The sequence below is a fragment of the Aristolochia californica genome, unplaced genomic scaffold, assembly GCF_029961685.1.
Source record: "Aristolochia californica isolate CCGP_79_NKW_82.1479 unplaced genomic scaffold, dmAriCali1.0.hap1 SCAF_15, whole genome shotgun sequence".
In the NCBI taxonomy this organism is placed as follows: Eukaryota; Viridiplantae; Streptophyta; class Magnoliopsida; order Piperales; family Aristolochiaceae; genus Aristolochia; species Aristolochia californica.
The window spans coordinates 4,016,857-4,039,875 of NW_027181826.1; the positions used below are offsets into that span (position 1 = coordinate 4,016,857).

At 35.9% G+C, this 23,019-nt stretch overlaps 1 protein-coding gene across 1 annotated transcript; it reads right to left on the reverse strand.

The window, feature by feature from the left end:
- Window positions 1-3,399: 3,399 nt before the first annotated feature.
- LOC137951804 (leucine-rich repeat protein 1-like) lies at window positions 3,400-6,522 on the reverse strand. Its single transcript, XM_068798728.1, has 7 exons — window positions 6,344-6,522; window positions 6,113-6,245; window positions 5,933-6,004; window positions 5,706-5,849; window positions 5,526-5,597; window positions 5,349-5,420; window positions 3,400-3,677 (listed from the first exon to the last, which is right to left on the reverse strand). The coding sequence occupies exons 1-7, from the start codon at window positions 6,420-6,422 to the stop codon at window positions 3,608-3,610; spliced, it is 642 nt and encodes a 213-aa protein (XP_068654829.1). The 5' UTR covers window positions 6,423-6,522; the 3' UTR covers window positions 3,400-3,607.
- Window positions 6,523-23,019: the final 16,497 nt, after the last annotated feature.

Consider the following 23,019-nt stretch of genomic DNA (forward strand, 5'->3'; position numbering starts at 1 on the left):
TATTAAGCAAAAGTATGTAATGAAGCATTAGGGCATTCATATTTACAAAACCATTTCTAAAAATCATCATATAAATATTATACAAAAGTTTTGAAATTATAACATAAGTTTTCACAATATAAACTTCGCTCTAAACTCAAATCTTTTGTTTTTGAATTATATCGATCTTTGAATTCAATAAAAAATATTAGGGCATGAAGTGTTTTCAAAAATATGTATTTGATTGCATATAAATATTTTAGAAACTTCTAGACCCTTAGCTATGGGGCTTATATCATGTTTAGAACTTAATTTTCGAATACTAGCAAAGACATGATTGATCCTCCCAAATGAATTGATGAATCATACAAAACATTGCCGAATCATTTTATAAAGTATGATCGATCAATCGAAATGGCATGATCGATCAACCTATTTTTCCAAATGTTGCAAAATGGCTAATTGATGCCATGATTGAGCATTAAGCCTAGGGAACTCCAAAAGTATAGCCGTTATGCACGATTGATTGATGATACTTGTTAGATGATCGATGAAACATTTTTATAACTTTTTATAAATGGTAAAAAATGGCTAGTTTCCCTAGGAAACCTACAAATAAGAATTCAAAATTATAGGGGAACATTCATTGAGCTTATATTGACATTACCTTTCAAAGAGAATGTTAAAGAAGTTTGAGCGGTAATCTATGTAATTATGAGAGTGAGTGATATAATCTATAACCGATATAATAACTCAAAAAATGGTAGAACAACAAGTTTAACTCATAATAAACTTGGATTCGGATAACAAATATAGATTCATACAATAATTTCATCCACAAACATTAGCATAATATGTAAGAGAGCAATAACACAAACGGTCTTGCATGGGGAATAAAAATTGAGCATAATCGCCATGGATGAGCCACTTTCAAAACCAAGAATATAACCACCATCATCTCATTTAGATTAGATGAGAAATTCATCCATAAACCATCTTATAGAGATAAAGAGCTATCAACAATAGTTTCATAAGAAAAAGACTTATCTTGGCGCAACTTCAAGAGAAAATCGCTTCATCAACAAGAAGAACTCTACGTGAAGCTGGATCAACAACCTTTCAAAATTTCATATTGATGTGGGGATCCTAAATCCATTGCTCTGATACCATGTTGAATTTAAGATCCCATGACAAAGTCCTCGACCAAGGTATTAAAAGGGGAGAGGAAGAAAAGGAAGAGAAAAATGAGAAGAAAGATATTGGCTAGAGAGATGGAGAGAGAGAACTTGGGAGAAGAGACAATTCTAAGGATGAATTTGAGAGAGGAGAGAGGAGACTTAATGATCTACATCATGCCTTGAGCATCTATTTATAGTTGTGAAAGAAATTCTATAATGACTACAATGCCCTTAGGGTCACAAGTTTTGAAAAGGAAAAAACATAAATAGACATACATATTTTTAGTTAAGTATACCCTTGTGCCATCCTTATGAGATGATCTTTAAGTTACCTCCTTTGCCACTTCCTTGACGTGGGGAAGGTAATTACATTAATGCCACATTGAGGTGTCTTCCAACAAGTATTATAAAGGATAGATAGAATAACGATTTCAAAAGTCATGTTATTTTAAAAAAAAGGTTTTTGACATAAAGTGTATTCTAAAGAGATAACCAAACAAAACCAAACCAAACCAAGCACTCAGTAGATTCGATATTGCAAGACATTTTTAGTGAAAATAATTAAGGATAAACCAAGGAATTGAATTTTAGGAGATTACATAAGTTCAAAATAAGGATAATCATGTGCTTTTTCTCCATGTAAAACTCCATACTATCATTCCCATAGCCACTCAAGATGTAAAGGGGGGTTAGTCCACAATGAAGTGGAATGAATTCCCCCCGCATTACCTAGTTCATAAAAATTTGGCGTTAGTGTAGAAAGAATTTAAATTGAAGTGAGATTACACCATTTCATTCGCTCAGGCAAAAACGGGGGAAAGTTGATTCCTACTTATTTTGCGAATCATCAACTTTCCTCACGCGACGCGCGTTGCTTCTCTCCCCCGAAAGGAAAAATTTCTCCTCATTTGCTATTCTCCTCTCCCTCTTCCTCGGCCTTCGTCTCCCGACGATTTTTTCCGCCCCATCTTCTTCCCCCCACCCCCGTCGGCCTTCCTCTCTCTCCCTCTCGACTTCCATCGCAGAGCACGGGAGGCCGACCTCTATCGCAGAACCTCTCGGCCTCCCGACATCTCTTCTCTCTCGGTCACCCTCTTTTCTCCCTCTTGGCGTACCGTCACCGTTGCCCGCTAGCCCGCCATTGAGGAAGACGACGCGCGGGAAGACGATGTTTAATTTTTCCTAAGTTTGGAAAAATCAAACCATCGTCATAATTGGTTTAATCATCCAATTAATTAAACCATTAGTTTTTGTTAATATATTATTAATTAATAATATATAAAATATATATTATGTTATTGATAAATTAATATATTTACTTATTTATTATGTATTTTTTTATTTTGTATTAATATAATTTTTCATTAATTAGGATATTAATATATTCTAATACTACAAGTTAAATCACTTATAAAGTGTAATAACCACATTTATTTTGGTTAATTATATGTTTAAGTATATATTCTATTTAAGTATATTATAAAAGGTTACTCATTCTCTTCTTTATATTATATTTTTCATTTGGGGGCACTAACACTGGAATTTGTTTTCCATTACACTTGAACTCGTCAACACTAACACCCAAATATGAGTTGAAGTTGAATCAATTCATTTCACTTCAATTCAATTCTTCACTTCAATTCAAGTTCATTGTGGACTTACCCCCTAAGTGTACCACCTTGAAAGGCTTCTAGTGTTAAACCTATTGCATTTACATCCAAGATTTATACTATTTCTTGTGTTCTAAAATACAGATATCACTTGAAGGGAGAGAAGCAAGAGCTGCTATTCATTTTTGTAAAGGAATACTGCAAAAAAAAAAAAAGTCTAGGTATTATTTATACGATTGAAGTGGATGAGGAAGAAAAATAATAAATTATTTTGCACTTATGCAAAGTCTAGAATAGTATTTTAGTATTTTGGGGATGCAATTAGCATTGAGGCAACACACAAGAAATAGGTATGCCTACTATACAAAGAAGTGAAAGCATCAATTCATTTTTCACAATTCACAAAATGATCAAGAGGCAGTAAATTAGTTAGCTCAGAGCAAGTGAAAGAGGATCGCTTACCCAGAACTGAAAGTGTAATTTGAAGTACTAACATGATAACTGGTCACTGGAAATAGTTGTGGGCGAACAGTATATTCAAAGCTTGTATACCGGTAAAAGCACTGCTTTTTGCAGCTAAGCTCTGGCACACAAGCAATCTGTGGATCATCAATGATGACAAGTTGAGAAGATTTAAGTCACAATTGGCTAGCCTCAGAGTGGACTTCGGTAGCCTTTTATTCTCAAAGATCATTTGTAAGAGTATTTTTCAACAGTATCTATTTTGTATGTAACTTGACAACCTTAGTAATACAAATCAAACAGTAAGTCCAGAGATGAGAAGACATATTGACGAAGCGTGGGTATATAGTAGTCATCTCTCACTTTGTTGAGATTTTTTCAGCAGCCGAAATCATATGGTACCAGTCCATGTAGCTCGGGTCCATTGAGTCGTTTATTATTGTTGAAACTGAATAGATGAAAGAGTAATTGTGAGTGCAACTAATGCTCAAAGAATACTTTAAAAAATCAAAGTTACTTTTTCTTTCTTTTTATTTTTCCTGCTGTTTTGTGTTGAAACCAAAGGTCCATCTTTATCTCAACAACATACTCACTGGTCTTGGCTTCAATTTAAAGATTTAGCACATCAACTTCCAAGAATTTAACTAAAATTGGGAAAGAAAGCCACAGAGTCTACAAAGGTTTGGCATAACAGTGAATTCAAGACTGAAGGAGATATAGATATAGAAATAAACCGAGATGTTAGATAAGCTTTCCTGTCAAGTGCCCCTACTGGAATACATAAAAAATTGCTGAAATATATGCTACCATATTTAAAAAAAGGCAGTTAAGCGTTTCACGCATTTACAAAGTATACAAAACAATTGTAGAATTCAGATTCTGCCATGAGTGAACAATCTCAAGCCTCGACCCCATTTGAGAATATAGATAATATAAATAGCAAATCATTCTTTACAGATCTTACAAGAATCACTATACTGGATCTTATATTACCCCTTTTGTTTCTACTTCCTATGTAGACTGCGAAGTAATTGTTCCATACCTAATACCTGGACAATCACGAATCATTTACACAAGAGACCTTGGCCATGGCCTTCCGGTGCAGATAGCATGTAGGGGTGAGAAATATGCCCAAGCTCTTTGATTTTCTTGCAACATTAAGGTTTTCTATTTTCATATGCATGAAAAGTAGTTGTACAGTAAACTCGCTATGATGTGTGACCAAAGATTTCTATATTTCTTGAAGAACCACTTTAGACATTGATGGAATGAACTAAAAATAAAACTAGGTCAGTTTTCATACTTTACAGCTTTTCTCATCAGTCAATTGTTAGGGTAGCTCCCAGTCATAAAAAAAATGTTTCATATTATCTTTTTATTAGTTATAGAAGTATTTCTCTCTCTACTATTGCATGTTCTTTTAAATAAAAAAAAGGCAAAAGCATACAGAGCTACCATTTTTTTTAAAAGAAAAAAGAGAATGCTTGCAAAACAACCAGCTAAGGAAAAGGAAAAAAAACTTATAACAGCAGCCATCAAATGAACGAAAAAGATCATTTTCTTTAGCTTTGGCTGCTTTCACAGACATATCTTTTCTAGCTCTGATTTAGTTCTACACATTACAGTACCCAATCCACCAATCCCCTCCCCCCTCCCCCTCAACAAAAAAAAAATAAAAATAAAAATAAAAATATGTTTGATGTCTTGATTTACAAATCCGATTACAGAAATTAGAGTAAATTGTCCTTGTAGACCAAAAAAATAGTGCAGGCTCCAAACCAAATTAAAGGAGAAACAGAAACAGATGAGTCACAGCTGGATCACATCTAAACATACTAAAAAAAATATTTCTAGGAAGTAAAGCTGATTCTTTGATATGTAGAACGAACAACTTCCTCACCATCACATGTGCAATTTTTATGGTATTGTAAAAATTTTAACAATATCATCATTGCTTCAAGTAGAATTATGAGTCGGGTCATTTAGAACCTTATTTGCTCATAACCCTACTTCAGCAGCCTCCTCAAAACAGTGATCATGAGATGATACATCAACAATGTAAGGAAATTACAAAAAGAAACAGATACCCGAATAAGAAAATTGAGATAAGAACTATCACCTCTGCATTGGGAATTCTGAGAAGGGCCCTTCCGTTGGAATCGTTCCACAAAGATCATTGTTGGAAACATCACTGCGGTATCTCTCAGAAATCAAATGCTATTCGCAAACGAATCAAAAACAAAACCAAACACCAAGCAAAAGAAAAAACAAAGATGATGTGCACTTCTGTCCTTACAATACTTTAAGGTTTGAAAGAGAAGCAAGTTCTCTAGGAATGGATCCGGTCAGCCGATTATTGTTCAAGCGCCTACAGTGCGATAAGTCAATTAATTTGGGAAAGTTAGCCCAAGTTTTAACTTTTAAGACCTTGAAAGTCCACTTTTAAATTTCAATTTCGAGAGAAAAAACAACTTACAAAAATTTGAGCGATTTCAGTTTCCCGAAAGTCTTTGGGATGTTCCCTTCAAATCGATTGGCGTACAAATCCATGCTCACGAGATTTTTCAAATTCCCCAACTCCTCTGGAATTCTCCCATCGAGGTTGTTTCCGTACAATTCCCTACATTTCTCGCGCAGTACAGAAATGACAACAAAAGAAAACTTTGGAAAAGAGACCCTTGTTCAGAGATAAAAACCACTCACAAATACTTAAGATGTTGGAGCTTTCCGATCTCGGGACTCAAGCTACCCGTGACATTGGAATTCCCCAAATCCCTGTTTCAGAACAAGTTACAAATTCAAAAAGAGGAAAAAGAAAAAAAATCAGTTTTCGAGCAGAAACTAATTGCAAATATCAAGGAAGAGTTCAGCAGGTTTCCCCACAGACGAATAACACGGTTTTTGCCATCGCAGGTGACGTGAAACCATGTGCATGGGTTGACCAGTGTGGGGTCCCAGCTCTGAAGAACATTTGCAGGATCCTTTAATGCCGTTCTCAGCGCATAAAGAGCCGCGCCTGAAAAGAAAACAAAGCAGACACCAAAAGGAATGAAGAGAAGAGCTAAAGAGTTGTGCGTGCCTTGCAAAACGAGTGCAGGGTAATCAGAAGCATACCTTCCGAATTTGTAGAAACCGTTGGCTTAGGAGTGACAAGGAACAAGAGAAGGAGAAAAGAAAGTTGCAGAGCAGCCATGGAAGCAGCGGCGGATATGGGGAAACAAAGAGAGAGGGAGAGAGGGGGAGGGAGAAGGAGAGAGTTTCAGTGGGACATTTTAAACAGGTGGGGGAAGTAAACGGTCAACAAGGGAGTCAGTCAAGCAGGCCATGCTTGTCTTGACGAGTTTAGTCCGGTTACTGGCCCCACTTTTGTGGACTCGGAGTCGGAGCCTGATGTCGCGTAGTGCCCAAGTTGGATGCCGACTTCAGAGGCATAATCACCGGACTCATGTCTAGTCCAGATAACTCACACAATTCGGAATCAGAACCATCCATTCTTATTACATTTTTCACTTTATAATAATATATATATATATATATATATTATTATATTACGTATTATAAAATATCTGTTATATACACATGTGTTACATAATATGAAAATATATTTTTATGTTATGTATATAACGTCCTATGGTTCAACCAGAAGTAGTCACCATTTTATGTCAACCTGTTAAATTCTAAGGTTTAATCTATGGATAAATTGGTTTGAGAGAGCACACGTAAATGACCTCCTCCCTCTCTTTCTTATTTATATAGGTGGGGCATGGATGCCCTAATATATAAGAATAAAAATATAACGCTTAAACTAACTACTAATTATAGTTTTTGCCACTCACTCTCATAATTACATAGAAATATTATTCAAATTACTTTAACATTCCCCCTCAAGCTAGGGAGTAAACATTAAATATTCCTAGTTTGGAGCAAATATCTGTGAGTGACTTTGCACAAAATCTTTCAGGAATCTGTCATCTAATTGATTCTTTGAAGAGATGCATTGCATATATATTATTCTGGCTTGAAGTTTTTTCTTTTTTTTTCTGTATGAAATGAGAGTTTATCTCAATGTGTTTGGTTCTCCTCTCATGAAAGATTGGATTGATCGCAATATGGATAGCTATCTGATTGTCACAATGAAGTTGTATAGGCTTGGTTATTCGGAATCCAAGGTCAATCATGAATGATTTTAACTATAACAATTCACTTATTGCAAGTGTCATAACTCAATATTCCGCTTCCACACTAAATCTTACTACTAAATTTTGCTTTTGCTTCTCCAGGTGACTAGATTTCTTCCAATAGTTGTGCCGTAACTAGAGGTAGATTTTCTATCATTAGGGAACCCAACCCAATCAAAATCAATAAAACCTTCAATTATGTATGACCATGATATTTATATAGCAGCCCTTGATCTGAACTTTACTTGAGATACCAAAGGATTCTTTCCAACACTTCCCAATGTGATTGTTGTGATTGATGTATATACTGATAATACTAACCGAATAGGAAATATATGGTCTTGTGACTATGAGATAGATCAGCTTTTCGACTAACCGTTGAAACCAACCAACATCAACATCACTAACAATTCCTGCACACAACTTAACATTAGGTCCCATAGGTGTCTCTATAGCCTTGCATCCAAGCATCCCAATCTCCTTTAGCAAATCAACTATGTACTTTTTTTGTGGTAGGATTATACCATGTCTTGACTGAAGAACTTCAATCCCAAGGAAGTACTTGAGAATCCCGAGGTTCTTGGTTTGAAACTCCTTATTAAGATTCTTTTTTACCTACTAAATGCCACTAAGGTCACTGCCCGTAAAAACAATGTCATCCATATATGCTGCTATAAGAATGTCACCCTTAGTGGAATTTCTAGTAAACACTGAGTGATCATTTTCATACCTCTTGAACCCAAGTTTCGTAACCACAATGGTAAATTTATCAAACTAAGCCAGTGGAGACTATTTCAACCCATATATTGTTTTATTCAACTGACATACTTTCTCCTCCTCAACAACATAAACAGGTGATTGGCACATGTAGACTTTCTCAGAGAGTATACCATTCAAGAAAACATTATTCACATCTAACTGATGTAACTCCTATTTAAAATTGGCTGCTAGAGAAATAAGAATTTTGATCAAGTTTATCTTGGCAACAAGAGAAAAGGTTTCATCATAATCAACACCGTAGGACTGAGTATAACCTTCAACAACCAATCTAGCCTTGTATCTAACAATAGAACCATCTAGATTACACTTTAGGGAGAAGACCCATTTGCACCTGACTGCCTTTCTTCCTGGAGAAATAGTGTCCAAATACCAAGTGGAATTGTGATATATAGCTTGAATCTCTTAATCCATGGCAGATTTCCACCTCGGATCAGAGAAAGCCTCCTTAGAGCAAGGTAGGAATGGTGGAAAAAGACATTGTGGAAAAAAAAGAGACAACTCAGAGATAAATGGTGAGTGGAGACATAATGAGAGATTGGTGTGAAGTGGATGAAGGTCTAACAGTACTAGAACGAGGCTCTTTGTGAAGAGAAATGGGCCTAGTTGTTAGGAATTAGGCGCCCTAATTCTAAACTAACGAGAGCAATAATAATAATCACGAAAGAAGGAAAAATAAACATGGAAAAACACACAAGATTTATACAGGTTCGCCTCAAGGTGAGACCATGTCCTGTCTTTCGCCGTTATAGTAATCTACTATGAAGATAAAATAGTTTACAAGAGAAATCGCACACACTTACAGGTGGTTTTTCTTAAACCTCTCTCGGCCGCAACTCATGATCTTCTTGAATAATGAAACCATAATAGCGACGCGCCAAAAATAAAGAGGAAACTAGGGCAATGACGATACAAGAGTAAAATTCCCAAACTGCCCTTAATGAAACAACAGTTAATATATCGTGGACCTGGCGGGAGCTCCCCGCCCCATTCCAACCCTGACGGTAACCTTACTACGAAGGTCGACTAGCGTAAGGCATTAGTTAGGCTCCACAACTTAACACTAGTATCATAAGGTAGCCCATAAATTGTTGGAGGTGAAGGAGGAGAACATACCTCAGGATCATCTGAAGACTCCACAGGTGATTGATAAATAGGTGTAGAAAAATGGTCTTCAAAAGGCTTATCCACGGTCTGAAAGTCATAATCCACCAGAATAAGTGGCTTGGGCATCTCTGTAGATGATGAGAAACCAGGAGGAGAGCTAGTAGAAAAATAGAGTTGATGGTCAAAAAAGGAAACATCGTTTGAGATAAATGTTTTCTTCAAGGACGAAAAGTAATACATATACTATTTTTTTATCTTTGGAATACCCCAAGAAAATGCACTTAATAGCCCGAGGAAAGAATTTACCCTGGGGAGAGGTGCCAATGGGAAGACAACTGAATCAAGAAACAGTTTGGAGAAGGAATGGCACCTTTGAGCACATTGGAGGGAAAACGGTTAATAAAAAACAAGCAGTGAGGACAACATAAGGCCAATAAAATTAGGGAACATTCATAGGCAACATAATAGTTCAACCAACTTTTACTAGATGTTGATGTTTCTTTCAGATATACAACTGTGAAACCCAATGAAGAAAAGGAACTAAACTTTTTAAATTTTCTAATGAGGGATGGCCAAGCCTTTTATGCCATTTGGAAGCCTCTTCTGTTGTGGTTCCTACAACTATTGTCAATGTAGTAGGGTCCATAGAGTAGAGGCCCCTTCTCTCATCGCTGCCACCACTCACCTGTTTTGTTGTGATGTCCTCAAACACACAATTAGATGGAAGAAAGGTAACTCACCAACATAAGACTCAATAGAAATTGAGGGTCAAAAAAGACATTAGAAAGTGAAAAAGATGGAGAAATGGTGGATGTACCAGTACCTTGAATCATAGTTTGTGATCCATCCGCAATAGAGACAAAGCGATCTAAAGTGCATGGTGTCATAGAGGAAAAAATTTCAATTTTACCTGTGAGGTGTTCAAAGGCTCCAAAATCAATTATCCAAGGTGAACTGCTAGAGCATGAGAGAAAGAATATGTACCAATAATATCAACGGTGGTGGTTGTATTGCTTTCGGGGAGCAAACATCATACTTTTAAAACTTTTGAAATAATTCATGATCCTCTTCTAATAGAGTCAATTGTTCTCTGGAGGACTCTGAGGGTGCTTCACTGTTGGTAGATGTAGTAGAGGTTGATGCTTCTTTAACCTTGAAGTAAGGTGGTTTGCCATGTAGGTTCCAACAATTTTTAACTAGATGGTTGTTGAGCCCACAAAAGGTATACTTCCTTTGTTGTCTACCAGTGTTAGAGGTGGGAGCATTCCCACCTCTACCTCTTTTTCTGCCAAGTGTCTTTCCACCTCTTCCTTTACCTCTACCAGAACCGTTGTACTCTCTATCTTGGGAGCACATAGCTGAGTTTTCCACTTGTTCTGGTTGACTATTGGACTCCTTAACTGGAAATTATAGCATGGTTGCACATATATCATTAAAAGAAGGTTTTGCAGCAGAATTGAGTACATGTGACTTGGCAACATCCAAGTAGGGTGGTAGATTAGCAAGACAAATAGCTGAGAGTAGGTCTTCCCTCTGCCTTTCTCGTGTGGCAACATCAAGTGTATATGGTTAATCTTCTACTCTTGCAGCACCCCTCTGAATCTGGCAAAGTACTCATAAAGATCGTACATTTTGATTTGCACATCTCCTGAAAAATGTCATAAATCTTTTATAGATTGTCACAAGTAGAATATATTTCAAAACATGTGTCCCAAATTGCTTTGGCTGTCCTAGGTACACTACATTGTTAACCACATGTTCCTCTGTACTATTAATCAACCAGTCAATAACTAGTGTGTCATCCCTTAAACACTTATGGTAAGAGGGCTGAACCACATGCATAGGTGACTGAGTTATATACTCAACAAGGACTCTAGTAATCGGAAAACATTTCACACATTGGGACCAAGACAAGTTAGAGCCTTTAAGTGGAATTGTAGTAATCCTCAAGGGATCACCTTTGCTAAAATCATCATAAGTAGAGGAAGAGGAAGTATTTGACAATTCAGACAATATGAATTACAAAAGAATTTTTTTCCATAAAACCAACATCGTTAGGTTAACTTAGGAGGAAAAAGGACAAGACTTTATCAAAACTAACAAATATTTGAAGCTATGGAATGCAAAATTATGTAATATTAAATGATCAAACTCAACAAGTAACAAGCAAGGAAACCAAATAATAGCTCACATGAGCATGACCCATTTTTTTTTTTTTATATTCTAAACAGGAATTCTAATCACTCAATAACCAAGGGTGATTAAAAAAGGAAAAAAAATGAACACGGTAATGGTAAGAAAGCAATCATAAAAAAACTAGAACTAGTGATTACTTTCAAAAATTTTAATCACTCAATAGTCAATGTTGATTAAAAAAGGAAAAAAAATGAACTAGGTGTTGCTAAGAAAACAATAAAAAATAAATTAGAACCAGTGATTACTTTCCAAAAATATTCTTCAAACCCTAACTTAGGGTTTTAACAACTTAATTGAGCAACCACTCCTTCAACAAACTAAAACTTGAGGAGAGCTTCAAGAGGACTTTTTGAATTCCTAAGGTGAAATTTTCATCATAAACATTAAAAAAAAAACAAGGATTGAAGGAAACTCATGCACATGACAAAAAAAATGATTTCAACCATTCAATATGAAGAAAAAATAAATTTTGAGGGGGATAATTAAGCTTGAGTAAAAAAACTTTGTGACTATCAAAAACTCTAATTGAATCCCTCATAATGTGAAACATAAGGTGAAACTTATTGGATTAAGGAGAGAACTTGCTAAATTGACTTCAACCTTTTGCTCCTCTTCAAAACTAGTCGAACCCTTTATTGCTTGAAGGTTGAATTGAGTTTCCTTTCCACTAAACTTTCATAACTTGATTGACTTTACTTTAAACCCTAGAATTCCAGCTCTGACACCATGTTAAATTCTAGGGTTTAATTCATGGATAACTTGGTTTGAGAAGAAAAAAAAAGAAGAAGAAAGAAGGAAGAAGAGAAGAGAAGATGGGAAGGAGAAGGCAAGGGCACGAGTTGAGGGGAAAACCGTCAGGGGTTAAGAGAGAACACGTGAATGACCTCCTCCCCCTCTCTTTCTTATTTATATAGGTGGGGCATGGATGCCCTAATACATAAGAATAAAAAAAGAACACTTAAACCTACTACTAATTACAACTTATGCCACTCACTCTCATAATTACATAGAATACCAGTCAAACTACTCCAACACAATAGTAGTACCAGTTTCTAACAAGATTGTATTTAGATGTCAAGCTAAAGTTTTTAATGTGAATACCAGCCTCTATGTGGATTACAACATGTTGAAAGATCATAACATATACGATACAAGCCTCTATGTGGATTATTTTGTGTTTAAGAGTACACACTTAAAAAACTTTGTCAAAGGTAGAACTGGAAAGTTTACAAAGGGGAGAAATTCATGAAATAAAAGATTGATAAAAACAAATAGCTCTCTATGATAAACTTGATATTTCACTAAATTACCACTTTCTCTTAGATTTTTTAAGGGCTGAATTTATTTTAATATGCTAGGTAATTTTCTTAAACATACTTATAACACAACTTCTATAAAACTACTACTTACTAATATCAAATGTTTCTAGGAAAAAGTTAGCAGTTCTTTATGATTACGAAGTGTTTCATTTTAAGGTTAACAAATCAATATATTAGATTAGCAATATGATCAATCAGAATTTTTAATAATTTAAAAGATAAAATAATTTTTTAACACAAAAAAATACATACAAATTTGTAACAAGTGAAATTTTAGAATTTAAAATTTTAAAAATAAAAATAACTTTATTACAAACTGGGACTTCGGTAGTTTAATTTTATTACGATTCTATGGATTTTCTTTATTATAAATAAAGGCCTAGTGTATTCAAATTATTAAAAGTCAATAAATTATTCCTTTTTAAAAAAATTAACATAGTGTGAGAGCAATTTCTATGAGTCGACTTGGCCAATCTGTAGTGACAATGTGATTCTTTTATATTTGTCTTCTTTATTAGTTTAGGTTTGTTTTTTACCTTTTTCTTCCTCATTGATGTTATCTTGTCCTAGTACCTAGGGGTGGCTTCGAACCAAGCAGGCAAGGGGGAAGGGGGAGGGGGGATCTTCCTCCTCTTGTCACCGTCGAGCCCCTCCGGCCACCATTGTTGCCAACTCTGTCGCTGTCGACAGCTACCTTCTATCCCCACCGCTCAATTTCCCCTTGTCTGCCTTCACCTTTGTTTCCGTGGCATCCATTATCGCTGGAGCCGCTAGAAGCTTTTCCCTTGGCATCGTTCCTCGTCTTGGCGGAAAACCAGAACTAGAAGGGGGAGAAACCCCCATCCCCCCCCCCCCCCTGCGAAGATGATTTCACATGTGTGACTTTTGCTCCTGTGATTTCGCATGTGTGAGATCATAAAGTGAAGGAAAATTTTTTTTCTTAAACTCTCCTTCCCGATGGCTCTCAAAGAAATTGAAAATACATTTTAGTAAAAATAATTTTATAGGGACTATTAGTGTCTTATGTCTTTTTAAACATTGAAAATTCTTATTAAAAAATCATATAATTTTCTAAGTAAGATTTTCCTACCAAGATAGGCTAGAAAACTGTGTAAAAATTTTTTGAATAAGTATTTGACAGTTGATGCTGGAATTCTTTTAGCATGAGGCAATTTTCATAGCAACTTTGTGTTTGACATTTTATTTGATTAAAATTTTATCGATAAGTATAGTAATATATTAGATTGATTATTAATTTTTATTTATTTCCCTAAAAGAGGCAATAAGAGGTCCATTTAACTTTCCTAAGAAAATTTTAAAATATTTCTTGTAATTTTCTAATAAGTCACTAATAGTAATAGGATTTTATTTAAAATTTTTTTTTGGAAATATGTAACATAGGAAAAAAATTTCTAGTTTTTCCTAGAATATAAATTTTCAACTAGGGGCACTAATGAGGCCATAGTAAATTTATGGCCAGATTCAAAAATTACAAAATAAGTTAGACAACATTTGGAGTAAAAAAGATTAATATTGGTGCGTTCTAATCCATTATTGAAATTCAATCCTGAACCTCCCCTATCATTCTTTTTTAAAATGTATGCGTAATTTTATATATAATTTATTTGACATATATTTTATATAGATTATTAAATGTAGGTTAAGCTCGAACTCAGCTAGAGCTCGAGCTCGAACTCAGTTAAAATTATTAGGCTCGAGTTTGATTACAATTTTAGGTTCGAGGCTAGGGTCGGCTGAGCTCGAGTTCAAAATATTTAAATAAAGCTAGGCTTGCACAAGGTTCAGACTCAACTGGATTCGATGCCACCCTTATGGCCAATTTTAAGTAGAGGTCATTCCTAATTTTATGTAAAATGTATGCATAATTTTATATACAATTTATTTGACATTTATTTTTTAAAAAGTTTTAAATGAATGTTGAAGCTCGAGCTCGGCTCGAACTCAGTTAAAATTACTAGGCTCGAGCTCGATAAAAATTTTAGGCTCGACCCTAGGCTCGGCTCGAGCTCGTGTTCAAAATATTTAAATCAAGCTCGGCTCGAACATAGGCAGGTTCGGGCTTGGCTAGGTTCGATGCCACCCCTACTGGTACCTATGTTTTCCTTGGAGTTCACATCTTCATACTACACTTTCCATATTGCAAATTTATATTGACTAAAAGGTCTTTCAGTTTATTTTCTAACTCAAAATGAATTTTGGCAATCAAAATTTTCTTAAAATAGAAATTGACATTGAAACAACAATGGTCAGGTTCTATCAACAACATAAGCCTTCATTTACCAAGATGTTTATGCTATCAAGAAAGAGACTTTATATGAATTATCATCTATCAAAATAAAAGTCTATGAGTCTAATTTTTTATCCCAAAAATTCATTTCTCAATTAGATAGCTCCAAAAAGAGATATCAATATCCAAAGGCTCAAAGGTCATGGTGGAAGTTTGTTGCTTACGAAAATCAGAATTTTAAGCTCCTTCCTCAAAGATAAGTCTATGTATTTTAATTCAGGTTATTCTTCCTATGAGTATATGAATTCTAGGCTCCAAAGTTTGTATGTTTAATTGCATGCTTTGTCAATTTACAAGCATACGTGTCATAATCCTTTCTTCTCTATCAAAATTTTGTTTTGCATATAACATATAGCAACCATGCATGCCAAAGTTTCTCTTTTCTCTCCAGCCATTTCCTTAAGTTTGTATGTACTAAATTCATTCCTACATAGATAAAAATTCCTTTAAAATTTCATCTTCTACAACCTTTTTATTGAACAAAATTAATTTATCTGCCACATGAAAACCTAAATTAGGGTTTGAGGTTGTCTCAAAAGAGAAACAAGGGAGAAGAAGGGCCTATTTTCATGTTTTTCTATTAGAGTTTTCTATTTTATTTTACTAACTTGTTGCCATTGACTTTTAGACTAAGCAAGTTCTCTTATTCAAGTCTCTTTACTGTCCTTATGCATCACTGAGTTTTTCCCTAAAGTTTCTAATTTTTTTGGTCATTTATGGTAAACGTTTTGCTCACAATTAATCTTACTTCATTCATTTAAGAAAGTTTTAAAAGACATCACTGAAATCTGGTCTTCTAATTTTTTTATCGTTTTTAGTGTCAAGACTAGTCACTCTCATTAATTTGTTGATTTGATGAGTGTGTCCTTTTTTGGAAGTATTAGTGTTGCATTATCGCCTCCTTCCATTTGAAGTAAGAGTTCTAATATTTTTCGTATTCCTTTAGTATTTTTTTTTTTTTATCATCTTTTATTTTTGTCACTTCAGTGCAATGCCTACATACCCACTACATATAAAGAATAGTAGTGCATCTAATATCCAACTTAAATCAATTCTTTTATTTTTTCCCTAAGTGCTATTTTATAACTACCCTTACAAAGTGAGTACTATTTTTATTTCCCTAAAATTTGGGTTGGTCTGCCTTTAAATTTGACCGGCCTTTTCAAACTGGTCATTGAAGTTTTGTCGTTGGGCTAGGATTGCTTTTCCTTCTCTCACAATTATTTTTTTGAAAGTTAGGCATCTTAATAAAGAAAAAGTGATCCCCATCTAAGTAGAAGGAAGTGGATGGGGAGGGAATATAGGTCTAGGAAACTGGTATTGGTGAAGAGAGAAGACAAGATATAAGGAAAATTTTCCCATCAAATATAGCACATTTAGAGATGAAAATGTTAAGATTGAGTCAGGTTCCAACCCAAAATGATTAGCCTATTATTAGGCGTATTATTCAACCTTATGAACTAAATTCTTTTTCTAAACATTTACCTATATAGAGATATTCCCACTAACACTCTCACAGGTGTATGCTCTTACATACGAATAACAAGTCTGAGACAAGGACAACATATAAGAGGTACAAACTCAATAGGCAATTAATATTCTACAACGACATCTTGCTCTCACACAATGATCAAATTAACATGTGTCTATCCAAAATTAATAGTCACTTAGGAGGCTTATTTCTCAACCTTAAAAACTAATATTTTTCTGTGTGGGACTTTTCCCACTAACAAAAAAAAACCCTTTAATAGTTATAAAACAACACTTGAATCCATATGCAGATCACTAGACCCTATCATAAACACACACACACAATATAGGGGTGAAAGTCAAACTTAGTTTTGTAATATGGTCATAGATATGAAGAATATGTGCATCTAAAGTTCTCAAAGAATCGTAATTAAGATGCGTTCAAATCATTTCGAGAAAGGAGTTGTGTTAAGTGAGTGTATGAATAATTGATTGAAAAGAAAAGTGACTCTAGCAAAAGCTTCAAGTTAGTTAAGCTTGATTTGAATAAATTCATTCACTCAGCCGGCCTTCTTGGTGGGTGGGTTGTATAAAAAGAGACAATACTATCACTTTTGAGAGAATTTAGAAAAATAAGTACAAACATACTCATCACCTCTATCATGATTAGGAGGACTTTTAGCTTTAACCCAAATTGAATCTCCACCATGTTTTTAAATTTAATAAAACATGATAATACATTTGATTTGGATGCTAAAGGGTATATAAAGCCAACAATAGTAAGTAAATGAATCAATAAAAATGACAAATATTTGTAATCACTATAAGACATTAAAGAAGGCTCCTAAACATCCATAAACATGATTTCGAGTGGGTTTTTATTCCTTAAAAAAAGTAGAAAAAAGGCATTAGCTTAGTTTTGTTACTCGTACTACAATTAGGTACTACCATCCAACTCATTAAAACTAGAAATGAAGCATGGCTAAGCCAATTGTTCCGCGTAGTGAAAAAGCACAAATTGATAGTAAAAAATCCTCATCGTGAAGAGAATGCATAAAAGACGGAAAGAAAGAAAGCCACTTTGGCTACATCCAACTTTCTCTTCCTTAGTAAAGTTACTTTATTTACAAGAATGTTATTTTATTTTTTTATATATACAACCGGCCCATTACTTCCATTATATCATTTAAAAATCGATTAAAAAAAACTCAAATGCACATCAACATGAAAGTATAATATCATAAATTAATATAAAATAAAAATATCTATTTTTTATTTTATTTTTGTAAAATTTCTTGAACTTACAAGAAAAGAGAGAGGTAATGTCGGAGAGACGGTTGGATAAGAAACTTTACTCAACGTTGAATTGTGGAAGAGAAGGTACATAAGGTTCCCTCTTCTCACCTATTTATAACATAAAACATTGATAAAAGATACTAATGCCTTTGGTCCCTTTACACCCTTAGAAATAAGATTCTATAAGAAAATATTTTCGTAGAAACCTTTGTAAACACAAGTTGTATCTTCTAACCCTCCTCCTCAAGTTGGAGTTTACAATTTTAGCTTGTTACAATATATATATATATATATATATATATGATAAAAAGTTTTCACTTGAATCTTCCAACAGCTCGCAACTCTTCAACTTCAGTTTGTTCTACCTCTACTTATTATGCAATCAATCTTTCAAACAAGTTCTTCATCTTCCAATAACATTTGTAAGTGAAGTAACATCACTCTTAGGTAGAAACAAATCCCATACACCAACAAACAACTTGATACATCTACCAAGCACTAACACAAGAATCAATCCCATTCTGATTTCTTAACTTGATACAACCTCTTGTCGTGATAAAAACTAAAGCCAAGGAACAAAAACATGCATACCCTCTTCAATTCTTCAGAGAAGGTATGTCTTAAAGAACTACAAGAGTAAAAGACATGTCAACATTGCTCCAAAGTGATAAAACACATATCACCAATCAAGGAAGTACTATTAGAGGTTTCACAACGTATACTTCAACAAAAATTGGATGTTGCCCATTCACCCTACCATGATTGTGCCCAAAGAGAGATTCTCATTGTTTACCTTGAAAATTAATTGTCATGACATTGCATACTACCCAAAAAAATAAAATGAATCAACAACTCAAAGAAACACCAAGGACATAAGTTGGTCAGGTTGGAATAGATAAAACCTCATGTACTTAGCTTGGTAGAATTCTATTTTCACTAAAAATTATTGACTACCTCAAGAGACATTAGTAAGTCGGACATTGGACAAAATTCAAGTTCAATTAACAAGGAAAATCATGGAATAAAAATTTATACAGTTTCAACTAATTAGTACACTAAGAGGAAACTCAACTCATGTTAATGCTTGGAGAAAAAATAAGAGACAACAAGAAAGTTTCCTAAAAAATAGGATTTGTTTCTCATGTACTTAAAAGAACTTTTGGACAAATCAAAGTTGGACTATCTACTCTTGCACCTAGGGGAGAATTCAAAGCATGGATAGGAGGAAAATAAGAGAGTTCACAGTTAAATTCCGTACAACAACTCAAATCAGAGTGTGACTGTTGAACACCTAACTAATACTATCCAAAAGACCGACCTGTTACGAGCGGAAGGTATAAGTATTTAACCCAGGATCACAACAGTGAGATTAACAAAGGGGCAAATAACTAAAAATATAAGTCTTTTTTATTTAATTAAGAACCAAAACTTTATGATACTATTTACTAAATTATATGCATATAATGCACCTGAGCTGATCTTTTGGCTGATATTTAAAACAAAAGAACGTTGTAGAAGCTGAAGCCACCGAAGAAACGTGGCGGTCTCCCATGGAAGAGGAAAGCCACCGAAGAAACGTGGCGCCCTCCCATGGAAGAGGATTGCCATTACAAAACGCTTGCAGGTGGACTGATTCCCACAACAACAAAAAAAAGCAGAAAGAGGAGAGGCAAATTTGCGATGTCTCAGGCAAAGCAGGACGAGAAAGCGAAAGCAGCCGGCGGCGAGGGCGAGAAGGCCGTTCATGACGAAGATCTGCCAATAAAAACCAGCCCCTACGTGGATTCCGGCACCGTGGAAGACTATAATCGTAAAGGATATGGTACAGCGGAGCACAAGGAGCCGGTAGATAAGCGCGGCGGGGGCGGTACTGATGCTCCCACCCTCTCCGGCAGTGGCCTCTCGGAGCGACAGGTAAGAGCTGCAGATGCGATCAAAGAACAAGGGGTACCTTGATTTGTCGAAAAGATCTTTGTAGTTTGTTTTCCAAGAACAAGAGACGGTGCAGTTGTGATCAGTCAATAAATCAATCAGTTGTGATATAGAAATTGCATAATAAGCAATTCTTTTTGCATTCTATTTGCTACAGTTGAAAATAATATTTCTAGTCTCAAAAAATATCTTACTTATCATAGCAATTATTTCCCAATTCAATCTATTAAGAAACTAGTAAATAGATTTCTATTTTTGTGGTAAATTCCTCAAAATAATCAAGATAATATTATAGGAGAAATCGTCGTTGATCCCCTGTCTATCTGATAGCATTTTTTTTTTCCGGCGATAAGATTCCCCGAGCAAGAATGGCAAGATTTGCTGGAACGAACCACGGTCTCGTCCGTCGAGAAACATTACCTCCTCGTCGCTACGTTCTTTGAAGCATCTGAAGTAGAGCCCCTGCACGAAATCCAAAACCTGTGTTAGCGTTGTTCGATCTACCAGTACAACACCACCTTCTTGATCACCGACGGGAACTGCGCGGTTAACACCCAATTCCTTGGTCACTGCTGGTGCGATTTACTCTGCTCTGCTGCCCACCTCTGGGCATCGGCTCTTGGACCCATCACCAGTATAGTCGCCACCCCTTAGATTCCGTCCCGAAGCGATGGCTCTCGGTGTTCCTCCTTTCTCTGTCGCTTCCTCTCCTAAGAGACCACCGACATTCCCCAATTTCTCTCGTCGTTATTTATTTTTTTTGATTTTTTTTCTTTCAAGCCCGAGGGCTAATTCCTCCCGAGCCTTCGTCCAACCCAAGCAAGGGAACCCGGGTTAGCATTTACCCATGGTTCAATCCTATGCAGAGATTTTTAAAACAAATCGCCCCTTTCAAAGTTTCCGGCCAACTTCCTTTGTCTCCCCTTTTCAAAGGTTCGAAATGTGAAGTATCTCTCGGGTCAAACTTCAATGGCCCATTAAATCATTTTTTCATCATTTTCCCTTTTATACCCTAATCCACATGATTACTATTAAATTATTTTTAATAACCTACTTCCTTTACAAAAACTAATGTTTCTTGAGAGTCAAAATCTCCTCAGCTATGTGGACGGAACCCTCGTGCCACTATCTCAGTTTGCAAACTGTGGAATCTCCCACCTACCGATTATTTGGCCTGAAGAGTAATGGATCTAGCCTCTTCCTTTTCTCTCTCACTGAGGAGGCAATAGTTGAAGTCATATGCCTCTCTACTACACGCGAGGAGGCAATAGTTGCAGCCGTATGCCTCTCCACTACACGTGAGGAGGCAATAGTTGAAGCCGTATGCCTCTCCACTACACACGAGGAGGTAATAGCTGAAGCCGTATGCCTCTCCACTATACGCGAGGGGTGGCTCGCATTGGAAAATGTCTCCAGTCACCAGTTGAGTCACCAGTTGAGGGCTTGAGAAATCTGTCTCAAAGATGACCTCCAACAGTTGAAGTGTAACACTCAATATGTTGGAGCTTACACGTTTTCAAGGGTATCTACGACTAGTTTTACGCGATCGGCAGACCTGTCTAAAACAATGACAAACTCCACTAGTTTCTCTGTGGACTTGGCCTCGATTTCTCCACTTTTCCATCACATAAATGGCCCTCACGCTTATCCCTTATTTCATTGACCTCATCTCCAGAACCAAAAGCTTCTTTTCCATAAATCTCTTGAGAGCTCTGTTTTTCCCGTTGCTGCTTTCCCGCTGCTAAATCCCGTGGTTCGGACAGTCGAGCCACCGCAACTCTAGTCAAACCCATGGCCGTCATGATGTCAACCAAGGCCAACCTCATTCTAGTCAAGGGCACCGCCTTCATTGCTGCTAGATATGCCTTCTTGAAGGTAACTATGTTGATCCCTACAACTAGCGTTATGCCCGCAATGAGTCCAATGAGTCTCGTGCCCATCTTGTTGAGGCTTTCACTGGATCGTGCTCTCTCAAAGGACATGCGTCCTCTGAGTGGTTTTTGGACACTGGTGTTTTCACTCATATGTCCAATGACTCATCCATCACCCAGTACAATGGGTAAGGACTCTATAATTGCGGGGAATGGTGTCTCGTTACACATCTCACACATTATTATTTTCTCTCCTATTTCACATATTCAGTTGTTAGATGTTTTAGTTGTTCTATATCTCACCAAAAATCTTCTCTCCATATATAAATTAATGTTTGATTTTTCTTGATCCATTATATTTACTAAATAATCTTTTCACTGTTCAGAGTGGTGGCAATTGGTAAGAGAGATAGAAGCTTAGATGCGTTGGACTGTGGTAACCTTGCCCTTTTGTTTTGTCCTTAAGAATAAATCTTTACTTGTTTACTATGATTTATGGCATGCTCACCTTGGATATGCAAATCATTCGATTATTTCTACTTTACATAAACAAGGACATCTTTATCGTACATCTTTATTGTCATCTCTATCATTATGTAGTCCATGTCAACTTGCAAAAAATCATCGTATGCCATATCTACGTCATGAACATAGATCGTCTCATGTGTTAGATCTTATTCATTGTGACATATGTGGTCCTTCACCTATCAAATTTTATTTAGGATTAACTTATTATATTATCTTCATTGATGATTTTTCACGTTTCACTTGGCTTTATCCTTTGAAATTCAAATCTAATTTTTATGATGTTTTACACAATTTCAAGAATTTTTGGAAAACCAATATTCGACCAAAATTTTCCAATGTGATGGTGGGGGTGAATTTACTAGCTCATGCTTCCAAACTCATTTTCGGGCATTCCTCATCAATTTTCTTGCCCAAAATGACGTGCTGAAAGCAAACATCGTCATGTGACTGAGATTGGTCTGACATTTCATTTTCACTCCCATCTCTCTTCTCGTTTCTGGGTTGACACGATCACCCACGCCGGGAGTCGAACTCGCGACGTAGCGCCTGCTCTGATACCAAATGTTAAGCACCTAGTCAATACTACTCAAAAGACCGACCTGTTTGGTAGCATAAAGCAAAGTACTTTACTAAGACCTAGGACAACAACGACGCCCCCCCCCCCCCCCCCTCTGGGCATCGGCTCTTGGACCCATCACCAGCATAGTCGCCACCCCTTAGATTCCGTCCCGAAGCGATGGCTCTCGGTGTTCCTCCTTTCTCTGTCGCTTCCTCTCCTAAGAGACCACCGACATTCCCCAATTTCTCT